A 21,813-nucleotide genomic window follows, 5' to 3' on the forward strand; every position below is an offset into this window, starting at 1 on the left:
AAACTTGTCTTTGACATTACAAAATAGTTTGCTATGATTCCCCTTTGATTTACCTATTGTTCAAGACAATACAGGTAAATCTTAATATGGTGAATTTGTTATTAACCACTTTAACCTGCTTTCATAAGCTGCTTCCAGTTTGAATACATATATGGCAGACACTGCTGGCAGTCCCTCCTCAATTAAGAGAGTGAATACCGTAAGGATCTTGTGTGTAGTGTACCTCTGAATGGAAAGCAGCCTTTACAACGCATCCAGAACCACACATTTACCTTTACCACACGTCCATTACAACACACATGCCTTTACCACATATGTCCTTACCACATCTTTTGCCCCCACGAATAATGTAAGTATTTTGCAGGTATATCTATTTATGTTAGGGCAAGTGCATTTTAAGGTTTAAGGGGGCATAAAGTTTTTTGAGCAGCAAGGTATTTTTAGGGTTAATGGGGGTGTTGGTGAGGGAAGGATATTTTTAGGGTGGGTATGGGTTCTTGGGAGACAAGGCTATTTTCTGCTGACGTGATAATAACCCACTAAAAGTGGGTTGAACTATCACCAGACACTGGAAAGGGCATTATTGAACCATCACAATACATGCGTTGTGTGCATTTTTTTTTTTTATAATCCACCATTTTATTTGCTTTTAAATAGCTCATTCACACCAGTTGTATGGTCTCAAAGCGCTTTATGACTCTAAATGTTTTTACGATGCGGGGTCTTTCACTGCCCAGAGTGCTTTTAAAAAAAAAAAAACATTTAAGCGTGTTTTCTTTTTAGAAACAGTGAAGTTTGTGGAGACATTAGTAACATAAAATACTATGATACTATTCTAGCTTCTGGGCTGCCAAATGGGGGAGCGTTGTAATGGAAAGTAATTGACAAGTCTGGAATGGATCCACGAAAAAGTGTTTTTGCTGTTTGTTCCATGGTAACAACAGTCAGTCGTCTCGCATTCGGGCATGCACTGAAGGCGGCTTTAAACCAGCAGATTTCCCTGCTGCCAGGACAGCTGGGGAGGTTAATGGACGTGTTGCCCAGACCCTCGTAAAAGCAGTAGGCTGCAGATTTCATTCCTGCAAGAAAGCTCAGTGGGCTTTGGTGTTTGCGGCAGACATGGTGCCGAACGCTTGAATCTTAGTAATATAGCACAGGGGGCTGAGTGATTAGTACAGAGATCTTTTGCCAACTTGCTGGTCACTGATGGATATTTAACAACAATAGGATTAACAAGGACTATTTAAAGGCTGCAGACTCTTTGGTATATGGTGGCGCTTTATAACTGGGCAGTCCAAAGTAATAATTTTTTACTATTCTAAATAGAAAATAATTAGAAAGGGGCTGCATTTATTTATATAAAGTATTTGAACGAAAGAATCTTGCATTAATTTTATATAAATAACACGTTATTTTTCAAGGGAATACAGGGCTTCGGTCATAAGCTAATTGCACAGCTCCAAAACTTGTCCAGAAATTTCATTTTCCAGTTCTTTTTTGATTGCATCATTTTACTCATGAAAACCTGCATTTCTGTTTAATCTTTAAGACAAATGCACACTTAAAAAATATTTTTTTACTGGGCCCAGGAAGAGCACGCGCAGCATCTCATACTTTTCCAGTAATATATTGTCAAGACACAGTGAAAAAAAGATCATTCTAGTAAATATTATAGCCTTAAAGGAAGCGGTTTCCTATTTTTCGCATCCAGTTGGACTGTAATGTTTGTTTGTGCTGAGTGCACTTTGCCGCATGGAGAAAAACAGTGTGTATTTTTTCTGTGTGCAGTTTTTCATATAGCGCAATCTCAGCCCGAAGGTATTGGAGCGCTTTACACCCGTTACATTACTGAAGGGCGCATTAATTTTTTGTAGGCAAGGGGAGATTAGGTGATTTGCCCAGATTCACAGGGTGCTGAGTCGACGCCGAGATATTTCAGTCTTTGCTCTTCAGGCTATCATGTTTTAAATGGCATTGCTCCGCAGGAAGCGGCTGTTTCTGTATTCCTGGGTTATTTTGCTGACCCACGGTTTCTCCAGTGATCCCCCTCCTCCTCGAGAAACAGAACAGGCAGATTTAGGCAGCCATCCTATGGGCCTCAGTGGAACGTGCAGGTGATACAATCCATTTATTGGTTCATATATCTACTAATAGTTTCTTCAAAATGGTTTTTGAGGTATTTTCTTTCTTATTCTGCATATTGTAGTGCTTGTATTTGTCAGTTAAATAACCCATGCCCTCTTCAGATCTCAGAGTTTTTTCACTAGAAGAATAAAAACATTTGAACCACGAACTTCTAAAAAAGAATGCACTGTTAATAGCCACGAAGAAAAAAATGCACTGTTAAAATAATAGCCATGAACAGTAAAAATACAAAGAGGACATTTGTAAACTTTTCTATATGCACACGAACTGCTGGGGCATAGACACAAGCACACTAAATTAAAATTACTTGATAAAAATAGGTTTGTTTCAGAAACAAAACAGAATAAATACACAGTGCTTGTCCTGCCAGAGATCAATGAAGCTTGTAAGAAACACCCCTATAATTTGAATTTCTCGCACACAGGTCTTGATCCTTCGGGATAAGAAATAAACATACGCACTTGAAATGCCTAAAGGTCTAATATAACGAATGAGGCGCTCTGCTCAGTCACTGCAAACTTTGAACGATAAGGCGGGGTGGTGATTATTGGCGCCCCGTGAACTACCAAATAACCTTCACATTTTCAGCATTAGTAGATTCAGTGGGGGGGCAGGAGGGAGGGTGGTCTGTGTGCGCCACTGTAGCAAAATGCCATCACCGACGCTTCCTCGTCCAGAGAAAGGAACGTGTGATTTGTGGTCACATTGCCAGTCACCCGAGCCGAAGGTGCCAGTGCAATGAAGAATGCCGCAGTGCAGCCTACCCACGAGCGCACACTGCACTAAATCACTTACAGGAGAGAAAGGAGGCTGGGGCGACAGGAAGGAGATATGCAAGAGGGAATTAAATGGCCAACCTTTCAACCAACCAATCTATGCGGCTCTCCGCTTGTGAAAACCAGGCAGGGCACAAATCTTAAACAAGCCTCGATCTCTTGTCTTTATGGGGCCATTTGTTTCTAATTACAAACACATGGCCCCATAAGATAAGAAAGTGCTTTGCGACAGCAGCAAAGCAGGCGACCAAGTCCAGATCGGAGGTGAAAGGGCGTGAACCAAAAATCCTTATTTCCAATGGCAGGCCACCGTTTAGCATGAACAGTGATGCCAGCCAATGGAAATGAGGGGCAGTACTTGAAGCCCTCTTCTGAAAGTCCTTGTTAAAAATAAATCTCGCTGAGCGAGCAGCGCATGCGCTACAATGCTAGGCGAGACCTAAAAAGGGCGCTCTCTGGACCAAAGATACCTTTCTGCCAAATGTTGTGAAATTCCGTTCAGCAGTTCGGGCTGTAGCTGTCTAATGTGTCCTGTGGAAATTAAAATGTGGACTTTTTTTTTTGAGAACAGCTCCACCCTCCTTTTTCTTGGCCTCTGCTTGACAAATCACCCCAACATTTTCAACATAGCAGCTGACGTGAGTGGCAAATGAGTTTTGAAAATGTTGCGAAAATTCGTCAAACGGCACCAAGGTTATTGGCAAAACAAAAAATGCTCTTCCTATAGCAACTACATCGTAACTGTAACCCGGTGACCGCCAGTAAAGGGGGGGGGGTGTGTGTGTGTGTGTGTGTGTGTGTGTGTGTGTGAGACTCTCCTGTAAAATACCTACATTTTCGTGGTAAAGGCATAGCATGGTAAAGATGCATGCGTTGTAATGGATGTGTTGTAAAGGCATGGATGATTCTGTCATGCAACCCTCTAAATCATTATTGTTCTTGATACCCCCAAATCATTACCAGATACTGTATTATTAGATGCATTTTCATAGAAAGTCTGATTGTATATTCAGAAACTTTTAAAATGTAGTAAAGAGAATTAAAGTTTAATACCTGCATAGACACTAGTGAAGCATGGCTTTTATTTTCCACACTATTACTTGGTGAAGGATCTCTCGAGGGTTGCCTTTATTGAAGACAGTGATTTTGAACAAAAACACTATTTTAATCGTTTGTTTTCTCTCTTCTCTCAGGCGGAATTGAAACTGGATCCATCACTGAGATGTTTGGGGAGTTCCGCACAGGAAAGACACAGTTGTGTCACACATTAGCAGTGACCTGCCAAGTAAGTAACCGTTTGTGTGAGAATTTGGGCTGTTGATTGGTGTGTGTGTGAGCCCTCCTGAAGCAATAGCATGCCGTCACTCCGCATGCAATTACAACGCGGTGATAACAACGACCGCGTTGTAACAACGCACACCATTACCCCACAAGTTGGAACAATGACTTGCGGAGGGGGGTGCTGAATGTTGGACTAGTATAATTTACTATTCCAGCTCCAGTCTACCTCTACCTTATACCTCTACACATAATATACAAGTGCATTACATTTTTTGAACTTGTAACAAGGTGGATGGAATATCTGCAGTGTTTCCGACAGAGAACCTGTCCGCCAAGTTCTAAATCATGCCCTTAGCTGTCTAAAGACAGCAACGCACAAAGCAGTATCCTTTCTTGTGAAACTAGGCACAAGGAGGTAACTTCATGTTGAATAGCAGATGGAGCTAAAATCAATGCTTTCAGACTACCTAAAACTTATTTTTTAAACACCATTATGATAGGATATTGCACCTCTTTGTCTTGACCTGCAAAAGTTGAGAGCAGTGATCGGGTAAATCAGTCATGGGTCAAGCAACCCTGTTCAAAAAAACGTTATAGCTTAAGAGTTTAATAGTCTTACACATATAATTAGATTTACCACGTTATACTGTGCACACCAAAAATGTATGTCTCTTGGCTCTATCGAAGGAAAGTCATTCAGGCATTCTTTTCAAATTTATGTATAGAAACGGCAAATTTTAAAATGCTTGATACACATACCAATACATTAATTCAGTCACAGATCATCAAAGCTCAGAAAAAATAAACCAACTGTTGACAGGGAGAAATACAGAAGCTAAAACATATCAATGGATTAAAACATGAATATTAAAGGTAAAAAAGAAGCAACTCTTCCTACAGACAAAATGCAGCAATCTATGAATTAATAACTTACTAAAACGATCTTCACATGACTTACAAAAGAAATAGGTCCAAGTTGGCTTTGGGTACACAAATAAAAAGTCAATGTCCCCATCAATAGATTTCATACGTGGAATGGAGTCACAACGACCCCACGTCCACATCATTCCATTGGTACATGGTGTGCTTGATCCAGAAGGCCATAAGAAATTTGGCCTCACCAAATACATGGATACTACTTGTACTTGTTCTCAGAATTCTAAAGGCAACCAAGTGACTTCTGGTGCCTAGGTTCTTGCAGAGGGGCACAATCCCCTTGGCCCAAAGCCTACTGTACTGAGGGCAGAAAAACAATGTGTTACAGCGTTTCATTGCCCCAGGTGCATATTGGGCACTGGTCGTCTCCCTCCCTTTCATCATGCCATTTTGGTGCTAAAGACTTCAGCCGAGAGGGTGCCATATCTAAACTGCAGGTACAGTTTACAAGCTGGAGTTGGTATAATTTCGTCAGTGGTTACCTCATAACCTATACACCGTTTAAAATCAATATTCACTACAGTAAACTGATGTAATGTATTAAATGCAAGCACAAATAGGTCTGTTTCTTTAACATGTTAAATTTTGTTGCGTGATTGGAATGACCCGTCTTTTGATAGCTTGGCTTGTGCTTTGGCTCTTGTGGCCAAGCCCAAGCTTGTCTCTCCTTTTGAATTTGGTAGCTTGCCTACCTGTAGTGCTTATTTGTGACATTTCCATGTCTTTGGTGTGCCTTGTAGGTGATGAGTGGAAAGCGTATCATCCCACGAGCAGCAGATGATAACACAAATATGCATCTCAAAGAATACAGCCACAAGTTCTGTTACACCCTTATGTGACTTCCCATCCAAGAACCTGATATTGTGTTAATCCTCTGCCAGACGATTTCATTGTCTGATTCAAAAAAGAGACCAGCTCCCCTTCACGGATAGTTTTTTTCTTTTAAGTAAAGCTTTTTATACCTTAAATATTAGAGACCAGGGCTACAGAGATGTATTATGTTTAACTTCAAACACTGGTCTGAGTTGACATTCCAGTTCCAATTCAGGTCCACTCATGTTAGGGAATGTAGCACAGATGTCATACGGTGGTTCACTGTATTTCATATGTTATGCCAGATTGTATATACATTGTGCTTCAACATTCATTCTTCTCGTGTACCTGTAACATCCACTTTCACTCCAAGTGGTTTCTTGTCACTGAACAGGTGTTTTCAACCCAACATAATGGCACTCCATTGTATATACTTCAAGTGGAAGAAAGGCTGAGTAGAGCTGCCAGGATTTGAACCTGTGGCCTGACCATGGGTGCAAACACAGTTGTGTGAAGTGGATGTAGTAGGCCAATGCACACTGTGAAAATACAATCATTCCTCCCTGACTTGCCCGTCAGAAATTCTCTCAACTTTCCTTGGGTAGATCTACCTGTGTACTCGTGCACCTTGAGAAAGGAGCCAGGCCTTGAAGGATCATAAGTATGATCTTTTGGTGCACCTATGCCAAACACCAGTGCTAACCTATTCTTGTGCCAGTGGTGAGCGACATGCAAAGTTGTGGAGTCGTGACGCATGATAAATGCAGCAAGAGCGCTGGCTGGTGAGTCTCATAATGGCTGCTGAGCTCCAGACTGGTGCCACTGCTCTGATGTGAAAGACGCAACACAGCATCATGACCATCTATGTGCTGTCCTAGTTTTATTCCTGCGTTGGGTCTACGCGACATGGCCCAGGAGAGGCGCGGGTAGATGTGAGCAGCACATGCACCCGTGTGTGTCGGGTCAGATGAGCACAATCTGTTCAGGGTCAGGAGTGAGAGTGAGTAATGCTGAAACCACCCCATCATCTGCAGAGCTGCAGTGCATTAGATATTAACAAAGAGAACACAGTATCCGCTTTTATTTTTTTCTCCGCTGATTCATTGGTGTGTTTTGTGGAGAAAATACACAGTTGTGTTTGTCTAACTTATGGTGTATGACATTTGGTAGGACAGTGTAGCGCCAGATAAGGGTTCATTGGAAGGTCTGCACTATGCAAATATGCAATAATTGCTTGAGAGAGGCAGCAGTGACCTTTTTTTTTTATGCAAGGACCTGCTGATAATCACTTCCTGGGCACTGCCATTTGACTGATAATGTGTGTAGGTAAGAAGAGATGTGTGGAGGGAATCTTTTAGGCAGAGCCACGCTCTTGGTCTCTCCTCAGTGCTATTCCGGAAGGCGGATGACAGCCAGGTGCAGAGTCTTCACACCTCATTGTGCTTATGTTTTGGGTGTTCTAGTTTAGAGACCGAGTAACTACCTTTTTTTGCAGTTTTATATAGCGCGAACTAGAACCGAACCGAATCAGTTATCAGAGCGCTTTACATAGCACCAGTTACGTTACATGAGGACACACTTTCATTTTAGGCACGGGGAGATTAAGTGATTTGCCCAGAATCACAGGGGGTTATTGGCGTCGTTACCGAGACTCGAACCCAGATCCCCAGGTCCGAGGTCGAGCGCCTTAGCCGTTAGGCCAAGCATTCACCTTCAACAAAGACTCTGTAGCCTGTTCAGAAGAAGGGGCGCATTTGAAATGGAAAAACATTATGTCTGGAAAATGACTGAGTGGGACCCACACTATCCTGCTTGGTTTCACGTATTCGTGACCTATTCAGGAAGTGCTCAGCAGAGAATTGCTGAGATCCAGGGCTCGTGTCCATGACAGCCACTACCTGCTAGTAGAGGAGCAGTTTGAGTTGTGTGGTCTTTACCTGAAACTCGCAGTGCAGTTGCAGTACCTGCTTCTCCCAACGGTGGCTTGTAATCAAAATGTAATTGCGGGACTAGGGGTGCAGGAGAATGTCCTTATTGTTAGGGTTGTGGGCCCACCTGGGCCAGAGTTGCTGATTTGCTAGAGATGCCGCAATCCTCAACCAACAGGGGAAAAAGGAAGCGGAGGTACTCTCCCGCTGCTGATATCTGAATGTCTTGCACTTATAATTCTATAGCGCCCAGTATTTCAGGTAAACCAACAAAGTGAACTCTAACATGGACTGTGCCTCACACATTGAAGCTCCGAAAGAATTTATTTTTTAATCATCAAATGTTATTGAATTTTCGAGAGAGATACTTTTTTAAGAGTAGGTCACATCTGAACTAACCTATGGGGCTCAGATGCGCATGCACACACGCTATTGATTGCACCTGTGCCATAATCTCACTTTATCATATTCTCTGTGATTATAATCCCATAGCATCCAAATTGGAACCATGTCCCAATTTGAACGTACTTTGTATAGTATTGCACTTTGGTGTGTGATGGACAGCGTGTATTCTCTCTTGCATAAATGATTTGCATTCTGAGTCTCAAACCTTCCCACCACCACTTACCACACTTACTCCCTGAGAAACCCTTGACTGCTCACCATTTCTACCCTGAGTCAAATGCCGAAAGGGTGCACTTGATGCCCAGTTTTCATTGCCATGTTTGGTAAGGCTGCTTGACATCAGTGGTAAAAGGCCCCAATTCCTCTGCTTCCCCTACGGCCCCTGAGTACATTCTGACACCTTTTTTCGATGATGTTAGGCTGTTTGCACCTCTGTTTGCTGATGGTGGGTGGGCGGTTCGGGGGCACAAACCACTATGCAGTAATCCTTACACTAGGTTATCAGGAACCTAAAATACCCGACACAGGGCAGGATCCCCTAACCAACCACAAGCTGCAGGGTATACTTGCTATGCAGCTTCTTTGGGAGCAGACACTCCATAACCGCAGGGGATATTTATTATTTATTTTCATCTAGACGAGGGACTTTGCCACAGCTTTCATACCTTATATGTCCTATTATGACCCTCCTCCGCTTCGCTCCACCCCTTTTACTTTGTCAAACAGGAGACACGTATGTATGACTAAATCATTACTATGCAGAACAGACCAAAACTGGGTTTGTGTATAGGACTCTAAGAACACACTTTATCATTCTGTTGGATGTCTGCAGTTCTAGACTCCAGTGGCACTGAGCACCCACGCAGTTCTGCAGTTGCTCAACCTTCCCAAAAAGTAGAGCACCAAGTGAATTCGGGGAAGTGTAATGTGCAGGGGAATTGATCTAACAGGTGGTCTGTTGAAGGTGTTCTAAATGCACCAATGAAGGAGATTAACTTTGCATGTCCATACTCATAATAGTGAAAGTGGAGGATGTCCATTGTTTTAACTTAGACCTGGTGTGACTGAACTGTCCGAGATGTTCAACAACACCGATCTGGAGCAGTGATGTCTATAGAATGTGAAAGTCTCTGCAAATAGTTGCTTTTCCAAAGGTCTAAATGAGAAGTTGGGACAGATCCAAAGTCAATGCACACACCTTGAAAAGAAGTCGAGATGGCTCAATACCTGCATTATTTTGGTATATGCCCATGGATCTCTTAAATAGGAAATGTGCTTGGAGAAAGGAGGTAAACATCTTGGACCCAGCAATAATCTTTGTAAAATCTATGTCACCATGTACAGTAAACCCTTGAAGAGGACAAAGTCTCAACCCCAAGCAGTCACACAGTGAACAAAGATTCCATCAAAACCAACACTTGTCAAGCAAACAAGTATATATTGGGCATGTTTAGCAGCATAAGCCAAATGAGATTGGCATCTGCGCCCTCAAAGTCGACTTAATTAATGCCCTCTAATTCTGAAACATGCTGGAAGATAAAGGCCTCTGCCTAATGAACAGAGACCTTGTTCATTTCCAGTGCTCCAGGCCTTTGTAACAAGCACCTGCCTCTGGTATTCAAAATTCACACGTGTGAAAAAGTGTGAGGAAGAAAGGCAGTCTCAGTCATTGGAATGGTTGCCTGTGATGTACTTTACTGACATTGCTTGTGCTAAAGTCACCTGCTAACACTGCACTGACCTGGATACGTTCCTTCAATCCCAGAGCAATAGAATCTAATCAGTCATTCTGAACACCTAGGCCAAATTCCCTATTGATCACTCAGTCCACCAAAAACCCATTCAACATGGACTACATTCACAACTGCAAATGCTCTGAGAAAAAGCAATGTCAACGCTTCCAAGATGTTGGCAATTCCCTCTGTAGCAGCTTTCATCAAAGACTGTGTCAACACTTTGGCACTGACATTATAAAGATGCAAGCACCTCCCTCATGCAAAGCAGAAACCCAGAGGTCGGAAAGCATACTACAACAATCCAGTTAATGAAAACAGCAGGTTCTTTCTCTGGCATGTCTCTCCTTGCAAACTTATGGAAGATGAGGTTGCACGTCTTTAACTTTGCAGACCCCGGCAACATCCATTACCTGCACCAATCAGAGTTCACGCTCTGCTGGAGTATTGTGACTACCGTGGCTGTTGGGGATGTGTAGACCTCCTATTTTCTCTGAACAGCTAGAACTCCTTGTCCTACTTGAACTATCAGCTGCTTACAACATGTTTGACCATGAATCGTGTGGACCTCCTGGAAGACTGGGCTGTGCTCAAAAGAAGATCCGTAGAGTAGAGCAAGCCTTTCCTGATCAATCCACTTAAAAGAACTGAACCACCATAGAGCAGTATCATCACAATTAATGTTATCCGTCAAGGTTCACTCGTTTTGCTTCTTCTCAGTATATACACATCAATCCTAATGGAAGTGATTGCAAATCATCAGGGACGTTTCAATCTGTATTCAAGGTGCCCTACCCGGAGCATCCTATGAATAGATCAAAGCAGAACATTATCGCCTGGATCCAACCTCTGGGTAAGTTGGTAGTCCCCTTAAATATTTACCAGCATAAGTGTGTATGGCACTGTGATGTTTTTCTTTGATTGGAATTGTGCCACAGACCACGGAACCTATGGGGCAAAAAACCTCTTAAACAACACTCCCCTGAACGGCTTGTATCCCTCCCTAATGCATGCTTTTTCAATTCCCCATTTAATGAATGGGAAATGAAACATTGTTTTTCTTCTAAATGTATCACCCCCTCTCCCCGCCCCCCCTCCCCCCAAAAAATTACCTGAACTTTCCAGATTTACACCAGCTAATCTCTATATTTGTGGCCATGCTGTCTTTAGGTCAAAACAGCTGGCTAACCTTTGATCAGCATCCCCTACTCTCCTCCTCCTTCCAAAACCATTGTGCAAAACGTGAACTGTGCTATCTTCATACCATTGCAGCTTTTCGCTCCGGTAGCATACATGCCAAGTTCCTACCCATGTTTGGATTTTGTAACTATTTTTACATTTCTCCAGTTTTCCAACCCTGTTCCTCGAAAAAATCCTTTTGTGTTCCTATTTTTCTTCCGTGCGGAAAACTATATTCCCAGAGTCTTTTCTTGACCCACAAACCTTGTAAAAATAGGGAGTTTCCGTGCATTTCCCATACTTATTGCACTATTTATGTTTAGAATGCAGGAAAATCTGTGAAAGTCAAAGAAATGGTCTGCCATTACCACTACATTATAGCGCTGCAGGTTTTAACTAAATGGCCCACAGCCCTGATCTTCAGTGTCAGCTGCCTTTCCAAGTGCTGCTTCTTTCGTGCACCTGGTAGAAATAGAACAGTTGTAAAATTTCTGTATGTTTTCGGTTCGTGATTTATGATTCGTGAGGTGTTTAATTCTGTGTAAAGATGCTATGCTTCTTGCTGTCTGGCACCTGCAGGAGGAAAATGTTTTGTGAATCAGGACCTAAAAAAATCAAACTATACAGAGAAATAACCCATACATTTATACAGCAGAAATTGAAATAACATTTAAACAAAAAAAAGTGTACAGTGCTGCTTACTTTGTAGAAGTATTTCTAGGTGGACATCCATATTTGAATCAGCATTGCTTTTAAGCACTGCTTCTACGTTATCCAGAACCACTGCAGAATTTTGTTAGCTACCGATAGCTTCAGCCTGTGCTTTACCTGAAATTTACGGGTTTTGATTACCTGCCAGCTGGAAAATTTAAAAAGCAATATGTGGTAATAAGGAAGTTGTTCTCTATGTAGTACTCTTCATCCTTGCTAAACTCCATTTTGTGTGTGTGTGTGTTCGCGCCGAGACACTTATCCCTTAAATTGTATTACAAAAAAAGAGGTATGTAGCTATTTTGTAATCACTTTTTAGCCTAATCAGTGCACTATGGTGACCCTGGGTTCACCATCCCATGTGTTGTTTATGTTTAGTTTTCATTCCTCCTTTTGGGTTTTGCCACCTTCTTATAAATGAGAAAAATGTGTATGATAGAGCGCTTTTTCCTTAAATCATATACTAAACTATGCAGACATTTACAGAATTATTATTTAGACTACTATGACAAATGTGCAATGGATTGGAAGTCATTCCTTCTGCTATATCAAAGTAATACTGAATGGTCTTTAATGTTTGTTCAAACTACAATGAACTATGTTTTAAGGACTAGTTCTTAAATAGATTTTGATTTGTATCTTAATTTCATACAAATGAAAGCATATGTTGCGTTATAGTGAAATTCCTCAAATTTTCTTTACTAAAATTATTTTTTTATATTATGTTTCTGATGACCTATTAACCCTTGCATGTTTTTGCATTTCTTTCTAGCTCCCAATCGACCGAGGTGGTGGCGAAGGAAAGGCTATGTACATTGACACAGAAGGAACTTTTCGACCCGAGCGTTTGCTGGCTGTAGCGGAGAGGTTTGTGCCTTTAGATCGGCATTCTTACAAACTATTACATATCATTGTCTCTTTCAAGCCTCCTAATCGGATTATACAGCTCTTGCCCTGTTTTTTGGAACATATTTTATTGGTCTGCTCCATTGCTAGGGCAGAGAATTCTGAGGTAGAGTTGTAGCTTTGAAATATGCATATCATCACTTTCTACTTCTTCATCCTCCGGTTTGACCTATATTTCTAAAAATATATATATATATATCTTTGTGCCTATACTCGATCCCCAAATCAGTTTTTATAATGTATACATTTCAAAATGAAAAACGGTTTTGGCAAGAAAACAAGACTATGGTCTTAATTGTGTGAAAAATGCAATTAGCCAGATCAGTGAAATAAGATATGTTTTTTAAAAACACCAGTTCACAAAGTAAAACACTCTAATCCGCAGGAAAAAAACATAAAGGAAATGGTGCTCACTGTGGCCACCCAACACTCCTAGCCCCAAGGTGATGGGCGGTCCTGCGAAGAATCTTGGCATTTGGTTTGGTGAGGACCTGAGATTTGATGACCATATTAAAAAGCTATCTGGGACTTGTTTTGCCACCCTGAGAATGCTACGTAGATTTTTTCCGTTGCTTCCCATGGAGGCAAAAGAGACTGTTGCTCGAGCTCTCATCCTAGCAAGGCTAGACTATGCCAACGCTCTGTTTAGTGGCATTCCTGCTTATCTGGTCAACCGATTGCAGGTTATCCAGAATGCCGCTGTCCGACTTTTGTTTAATGTTCCGAGATGGAAGAGCGTTCGCTCTCAAATGAATTGTCTTCACTGGCTTCCGGTGTCCCTGCGCATCCTGTTTAAATCCCTGGTGCTCTTGTTTAGAGCAATTCACGATCAAGGGCCTGTCTATCTGAAGAAACGCTTCATTCTCTGTCCACACTCGAGTTCTTAGATCATCCTCTCAGTTTAAGATGACTCTCCCCCGCTTTAGGCGATCTAGGCTAGGGGGCCAGTCCATATCTGTGGTGGCTGCCCGGGCCTGGAACGCCCTTCCCCTCCAGCTGCGCTCCACTCAGGGTGTAGCCCAGTTTAAGAAAAACTTAAAAACGTATTTCTTCACTAGGCTGGTTTAAGTTGGTCTCTGCTATGTCTTTCTCTGCTTTTTCCCATCGTGCAGGACACTCCCAAGTATCAGAGCGCGTTATAAAACGGTTTATACATACATACATACATACATTTACTAATTATATAAACGGTTTCAGCTGCAGTACAAACTTTGCCTGCCCCTTTAAAAATTGCAGAGGCTGTCATGCATAACAGGATTCACGAAACGGTTATTTTTCCACTCATTGAGCAAGGCTGCCACAACACTGCTAACCTTTTGGAAAAGTCTTATTTTGGGACTGAAAACTGCTTTTTTCTCGATTTTTGTTGGCTTCTGTCAACATCTTCTTTCAACATCTTTGTATGTTTTTTGCCATTACAGGTATGTTTCTGAAGGTTGAGGGGCCACTTCTACAGAGTAATGTTTGTTATAGGTGGATGGGGGATGAAAGGGCTTGGTGTGCAGACACTCTGGACACCCCCACAGGATGAGTCAGCCGTTAGACCAGCTAGCTTTACGGTGCCACTACCAACCCCAGTATGTAGTTTCTGGCAACAACTGAACAGTGACAACCCTGATTCCTCAGGTATCATGGAAACAATACAGTAACTTTCGCTCATTCACTTGTGCTTCCTTTTCTCAGAATACATAGAATGGCGATTGGATTGGTTTCAATAATTTATTTATTGGTTAAGTGTCAGTCTAGTATGAAACATGTTGGATGCGACAATCGACAGGAGCAGACAATTCTAATCGCTAGTATCAATATCATAAAAAGTAGATACATTTATACCATAGTGCTAATAAGATGCATTAAAACATATTATATAAAACAATAGCATTCACGTACTCCTACGATGCATAGCCCACCCAAGTGTGCCGGCCTTAGATGTGTAGGTTAAGCATGTATGTGTAAGTGCTAGGATATGTCCTAATGGAACCTAATTGAGCCAAGAATTCCACAGGTAAGTGCTAACTCCTCACCTGATGGTCCGAATGAAGGTTCCCATCTCTGCGTCGAGGATGACACCCCGCAAAGGATGTCAGATCCCTGCCTGTCAAAGGATCAGCCTGCAGAGCCTCGGCCCAGCCTGGAAGGAATTCTCCTCTGTCTTTGTAAGGGGGAGTGAGGATCTTTTATACTTAAGTGGTCACTCCAGGGTTTTTCTAGAATCAATATATTTTGAAAGCATTCGCTAATCCCCTGCTAATCCTTTTCTAAACAAACATGATCATGCATAGCTGGCTGTTGGCCATGGATGAAAAAAAAGGGGTGAATCCTTATTCAGAATTATTACTACTGTACCCGAGGACATGTTTATGTACGTCGGGTACAGAGATTAGGATGTGGTACCAAGAGCCTGATGTCTAAGAGACAGAAGTAAGCTACTTGGTAAAAGGTCACCTGTGTAAGACTGTTCTGTCGTGTGGATGGACACAATGTATGTAATCTGTATGTAGAGGATGGGACTAGCCTAAAGGACATGACAATCGGCTAGGTTTAGGCAGGGCTGTTTCTGGAGAGGCATGCAAATATGAGCATTGGCCCGCAAAAGGATAGGCCCATTGATATTCACAACCTAAACTTCTGGAAGTTGCTACAGCCAAAAGGGTCCCAAAAAAGTAGTTCATATACTACAAGCCAGCCTTGGAGTATGTCAGCCTTGGAGTATGTCCAGGACCACACATGGCCACTCGCATTTACTTCAAAGCACTCCCATAGAAAACGATGGAGTCCGAAGCTTAAAATAACTCCCTTATTTTGACTTTTAAAATATATCTATATTTTATTTAAAGTTAAAATGTATATAAAATACGTATGTATTTATCTACATAACTTGACAAATTTGAATACATAGTAATTAGAAATCGAAATTTGACAGGTGGGATTTTTATTTTTAAGAAATATTTAAAAATGAAATATATTTACATTTAATACACATTTAGTTACACATTTAAGTTAATGTCCTCTACCATTTTATTTTATTAATTAATTTGGGGGAAAGGATGTAGCCTAACGGCTTGGGTGGTCGATCTCAAATCTGGGGAACCGGGTTCGAGTCTTGGCAATGACACTCATTACCCTGTGATTCTGGACAAATCACTTAATCTCCCTTTGCCTAACAAAAATGTATGTGTCCTTGGGTCACGCAACTGGTGCTCATGTAAAGTACTCTGATACCTTCGGGTCAAGTTCGCGCTATATAAAACTACGGGGGGAGTTTGTTTTTATAGGGATAAAAATGGTTATATAATATTACTTTATACTACAATATTTTGTATACTTTTGATTAATCTTTAATAATTTTCCCTCAAGTTTCCATAGGGAGATCTCTGCCACAGTGTTGGAGGTCTCCACCAATGCCTGAAAAGTTGGGTAGGAACTTCACACTTGTAAATACTAATGTAGGAGGCTCTACCATGGGATGTAGACATGCAACTTTGCCACTAAGAGCACATCTATATTTAAGAAATGGTAAATGGAAAAAGTGTATACTTTCTATTATGTGCACTAATAGATGTACATGTGAATAAATTAACACATGTAAATTTTCCTTTGTGAATTGGCCCTTTATTTTTAAAAGTGGCCTTCCAACTGCCTGTCACTTCATCTAGGAGGTTTCCAGCTTTATTTGCCTATAAATCTTACTTGGTCTTTCATTGTAATAGGGTGTCTCTTTAATCTCTCCTTTTTCTGTTGATAGTCCTCTAATATTTCCATGTTAATGTGACAGTATATTTTTCAGGCTTTTTATCCATTGATTTAGCTTTTCAATCGGAAAGTTGCTTAGGTTAATAATATGTTACTACTTGGACAGAACCAAAGGCATATTCAAAGGGTTAACCAAGCAGTTGAATTGCTTTAAACTCTTCAAGATGTACTCCTAATCCTTCACCTGCTTTTATACTGGAGGATCTAAACACTCCAGAGATTGTTGTGTTGAATTTGTACAATAACAATGTGAACACTGGTCTCCCTGCTCAATTACTTAAAAAAAATGCAGAATGTTGCTGCTCACTGCTGTTGTCAGGACCGCTTACTTGCAGTATATTTAACAAATTTGTAATATACTAGCAGCCCGCCCCAGCGTTGCCTGGGGGCAATGAGGCTTCAGGGTCAACCGCCCGCCCCGACATTGTCCGTGCATGCCCATGCACTGACACGGACCAAGCCCCCCTCCCGCCCCGACTCCCTCCTGCCCGACTCACTCCCGCTCCTTTTCCTTTCCTAGCTCCCTGTCGTCTATCTGCCTCACTTCACCCCCCCGGGACGCCTCCCCCTGCATCACACACTCTCGCACTGAGAGTTTAGGAAAAGCTCAAACTTTCCCTTTCCTTACCTGTGCCGCCGCTCCTCACTGCACAGCTGCTCGTCACTGCACCACCGCTCCTCCTTCGTCATCACGCACGTCGCGTCGCCGTCATCACGCGTGTCACGGCCAGCGCTAGGTCCCGGCCGGCGCTACTTTCAGGGGACTACTTTGTTTTCAAACTTAATTTTTTTTAATTTACTTTATTTTTTTTTAATTTATATAGCCTATGTCCATCTACACACCCTGACATTTTCATAGATGTATCGGGTGTGTAGATTGGCGCTGTGGTTCCCGAGTTTACCTGGCCAAAAGGTGCAAGTTCTCTCTTTATAATAGTAGTATAGATTATAATTTTGTTTTAAAAACAGAACTACAATACATTTTAAAGTGTTCTTTGACCACTAACTGTTTCTACTGTTTTGCAGTGTGAATCTTTCTGGATTCACTATGCTGTACATTATTCCACGGTCTAGTGGTTGGGTCCGGAATCGTAGTCTTTTCTCTTTTCGTAGCCCAGGTGGGCGTTGACATCCCACCTTTTGGTGTCCTTCCTGTGACATCGGCACACTTCCTGCGGAAGCTCCCACCTTTGGGCGCCATCTTCAGATTCTTTTTTCCGTCGTTGGGTCTGGATCGTCACTGAGCGGTTCCAGAGTTTTTGGAGAAAAGAAGGAAAAGACAAAGCTACCGAAAAAGATTGGAGAATACATCCAGAAACAGGACCACTGAGCTGGGACGAAGAAGGAGAACATCGAAGACTTAGACGTCCAACTGAGAATGCGCAGACAGGGGTCCCCCTGCGCGCAGGAATGGACAAGACTCGGTTCAAATTCTGCCGCAATTGCCACCACAAGTACGCGCAGAAGGACCAGCACCCGGTTTGCAACCTCTGCCTGCTGGTCTACCACGAGAGTAAGGATTGCAACGCCTGCTCCGCCTTCACCCCGAAGACTATCAGGGTTAGAGAGAGAGAGAGAGAGACAGAGGAGACCCAACTACAACATGCAAGGCCAAGGTCAACCTCCGTCGCTTCGGGACTTGGGCCCATCAAGTGACGAAGAGGACAACATCGCAGAGGAAGCAGATGACTACACGGTCCTAGAGACCAATAAGAAAACATCAAAAGAGGTAAGAGAGACGTCGACCCCATAATCCCCAACAGACTCTCAAAAGCCTGAGTCAGACTCTCGGAAAACAGAGTCTAAGTCCACGAAAGGAGCACTGGCGCCGAAAATTTCGACGCCCGCAGCTGCATTAAAGGACAAACAGCCCAGCGGATCCTTCGAAAAGGACCCCTAGACGGCGAAAACACAGGAAAAGCCTAGGTCGTCGAAGCACGCCCCGAAAAGGCGTGCTCGGCGCTGAAAGAAAACGATCCGAAGGTTACTTCGACGTTTACGTCGAAGAGATTGTCCGCATCACAACGCCGAACAGGCCGCCGAGATGGAAAGGAAAAAGAGAAGGCTAGAGGCCGAAATGGATAATATCCTGTAAAGGAAAAGCGAATTCGACGAGCGGATGAAAACATTTACCATCCCGTCGAGGACGAAGAGGAGTTCGACGCCGGAGAGCCGCCGAAAACTCCCGAGTACCAAGAACAGGAGGAAGAAGGCCTATACTATGACGAGGAAGGCGAGGAAGACCAGCACACAAGTTTGGGCTCGGCATCCTCGGTGGCGCAGGACCTGGATTGGCAGGACCTTGATGCCGAAAGCCCAGAAGAGGCCGTGGAGACGTATCCTTCGAGGCCTTCGCCACCAGATGACATTGGTATCTACAACATGGTCATCAGGAACGCGGCAACAGCTTATGGAGTGAAACTGGAGGAAGAAAAACCAAAAGCCTGCTTCCTCTTAGAGACCATGCTCCCTACTCAAACCAGGAGTCAATTCCTCCCCATGCTACCAAGTGTACTGGACCAGGGGAGGGAGGCATTCAAGGAACCAGCAAGCTGCAGGTCTGTCACACCTAGGAGAGAGAAGAAATACAAACACTCCTAAAGATCCTCCCTACATCCAGGGATCCGTCACGGCTAACTCCATCATTCCAGGAAGAGGGCCAACGTTCCCACAAACTCAGGCCCACCACCAGAGCAAAGTAAGAGGATAGACCTCACTGGAAGTAAAATAGAGAGGAATGCAGCAGTACACTGGCGCATTGCCAACTCTAATGCCCTACTCAACAGACATACGTACCAGCATTGGGACGAGGTCAGAGAGCTGCTCAAACACCTCCCTGAGCAATAACAACAGAGAGCAACACACCTGGTGGAGGAAGGTAATAATATAGCAAACTCATGCCTGAAATCAACCCAGGATGTGGCAGACACATCCAGCAGGCTCATGATAATCGGGTCACAGAAAGAAGGCATGCCTGGCTGAGGAGCTCAGGCTTCAAGCCGAAAGTACAGAATAACATTCTGAGCACCCCTTCAACGGAGAAACCCTGTTCGGAGCACCAGTGGATGAGAAACTCACCCAACTCAAAAAAGAAAATGAAACTGCAAGGTCCATGGGGCCTTGCAATTCAGAGGAATGAGAAGAGGCACCCCGACACGGACGCCAAACGGAAGAGGGGGAAACCAGCCGGGAACATCACATCCGAGCTACCAGAGCGACAATCAAGCACAGCAGGGCCAGCAAAAACAAACCTGGCAATACCAGCCTCGGGCCAGTCCTTTTGCGGGAGGGAGAATGGACGAGGGCAAACAAGAAGAGGGCGCCAGCAACCCACGTCCAAGTGACTCCGCACCACCAAGCGTGCCCACCCACACAACACCTCTATGGGAGGGGCACAACAAAGTCAACAAAAAAAGGGTTACACAGACTAAAGATCAATGAGCATGTAACACCAGTAGGAAGCAGACTAAAACACTTCTTTGAGGAATGGAAGAAATTAACGACAGACAAATGGATTTTGAACATCATACAGTTCGTATACTGCATAGAACTGGAAAAGAACCCGCCAAACAGGAAATCAAAAAGAAAAGCGCGCTCAGCAAAAGAACTACCGCAACTCCTAGAGGAAGCACAATAACTCTTCTACAAAGAGGCCATAGAAACAGTACCATTCAACGAAAGAAACATAGGAGTGTACTCTAACTACTTCCTCGTACCAAAGGTGGACGAAACGTTGAGACCCATCCTAGATCTGCGGTTTCTAAACTAATACATAAAAACACAATAATAAAAAATGACATCTCTACAAGAAGTTATTCCTCAGATAAGGGACGGAGACTTTATGTCCACCATAGACCTAAAAGACGCCAAACTACACATTCCCATGAACAGGCAGCACAAACATCTACTGAGATTTGCCATCGACAAAGCACACTACTAGTTCACTGCCCTGGCTTTTGGACTAAAATCCGCACCAAGGGTCTTCACCAAGTGCCTCGCAGCCGTGGCGGCGCACCTACGGAGGGAAGGGATTCATGTATACCCCTACCTCGACGACTGGCTAATAAAAGCAAGTTCCTACAAACAATGCAAACATGCACAGCGGGTCACAGACACGCTAACAGAACTGTGATTCTCAATACACTGGGGGAAATCCTCAATGGAACCAGCACAAGTGAAGATCTTCCTAGGCGCACAGATCAACACCATACAGAGCAAAGTGTTCCCCAGCGACAAGAGAACACTTGCCCAGCTGAAGGAGACACGTCAGTACCAGAAGGGGCGAGCTCTGACAGGACAGTGAGCAAGATCATGGGGATGATGGCATCCTGCATTCACCTAGTCCCCAATATACGGCTCCACATGAGACCATTACAGGAATGGCTGCAACAAAAATGGTCACAAGCTACAGGGAGTTGGGAAGATCTAGTGGTTGTAACGCACTCAGTGCAAGAGGAGATAGCGTGGTGGAACAAGGAGAACATAACAAAGGTGAAGCCTTTGACACGACGAAACCCAACAGCGACCATCACCACAGACGCATCCCAGAAGGGATGGGGAGCACACATGAACCAACTCAAGGTGCGGAGCCTGTGGACTCCAACAGATGCGATCAAGCACATCAACTACCTAGAACTGAAGACAGTGATCTTCGCACTAAAAGCCTTTCAGAAACAACTGTACGGGCAAAGAGTGTTGATACAAACCGACAACACCACAACGATGTTGTACATCAACAAACGGGGAGGAACACAATCAGTCGCACTATCGAACCTAGCACAGGACATATGGAGATGGGCCATCCCACTCAAGATAGACTTCCTAGCTATACACCTACTAGAAAGGACAACGTGGAGGCAGACTGGCTCAGCATACAGACATCGGCATTGCACAAGTGGGAGCTCAATGCACAAGAAACACAGTCTATTCAAGAAGTGGGGGACACCAACAATAGACCTATTTGCAACACACCAGAATGCAAAATGCCGATACTTCGCAACCAGGGGAACAATCCCAGGGGAATGCCCTATGGATAAGCTGGTCGAAAATATTTGCCTACGCTTTTCCCCTGATACCACTGATGCACAGGATTCTCAGCAAATGCAGAATCAGCAACATGACACTGATTCTGGTGGCACCACAGTGGGCCAAGCAGTCATGGTTCTCACAAATAGTGGAAATGGCGCAGGGACCACCTCACAAGTTCGGGAAAAGGAAGGACTTACTCTCCATGTAAAACGGACAGGT

The 21,813-nt window shown here is 43.3% G+C and overlaps 1 protein-coding gene across 1 annotated transcript in view; it reads left to right on the forward strand.

Moving 5' to 3' along the window:
- Positions 1-21,813, forward strand: part of RAD51 (RAD51 recombinase) — a 190,211-nt gene that overhangs the window by 72,123 nt on the left and 96,275 nt on the right. The window contains exons 5-6 of the mRNA XM_078659822.1: positions 4,115-4,206; positions 12,680-12,774. Of these exons, the coding sequence (XP_078515948.1) occupies positions 4,115-4,206; positions 12,680-12,774 (187 nt within the window). The remainder of the gene's footprint in view (positions 1-4,114; positions 4,207-12,679; positions 12,775-21,813) is intronic.

Source organism: Lissotriton helveticus, chromosome 9 (assembly GCF_964261635.1).
Source record: "Lissotriton helveticus chromosome 9, aLisHel1.1, whole genome shotgun sequence".
In the NCBI taxonomy this organism is placed as follows: Eukaryota; Metazoa; Chordata; class Amphibia; order Caudata; family Salamandridae; genus Lissotriton; species Lissotriton helveticus.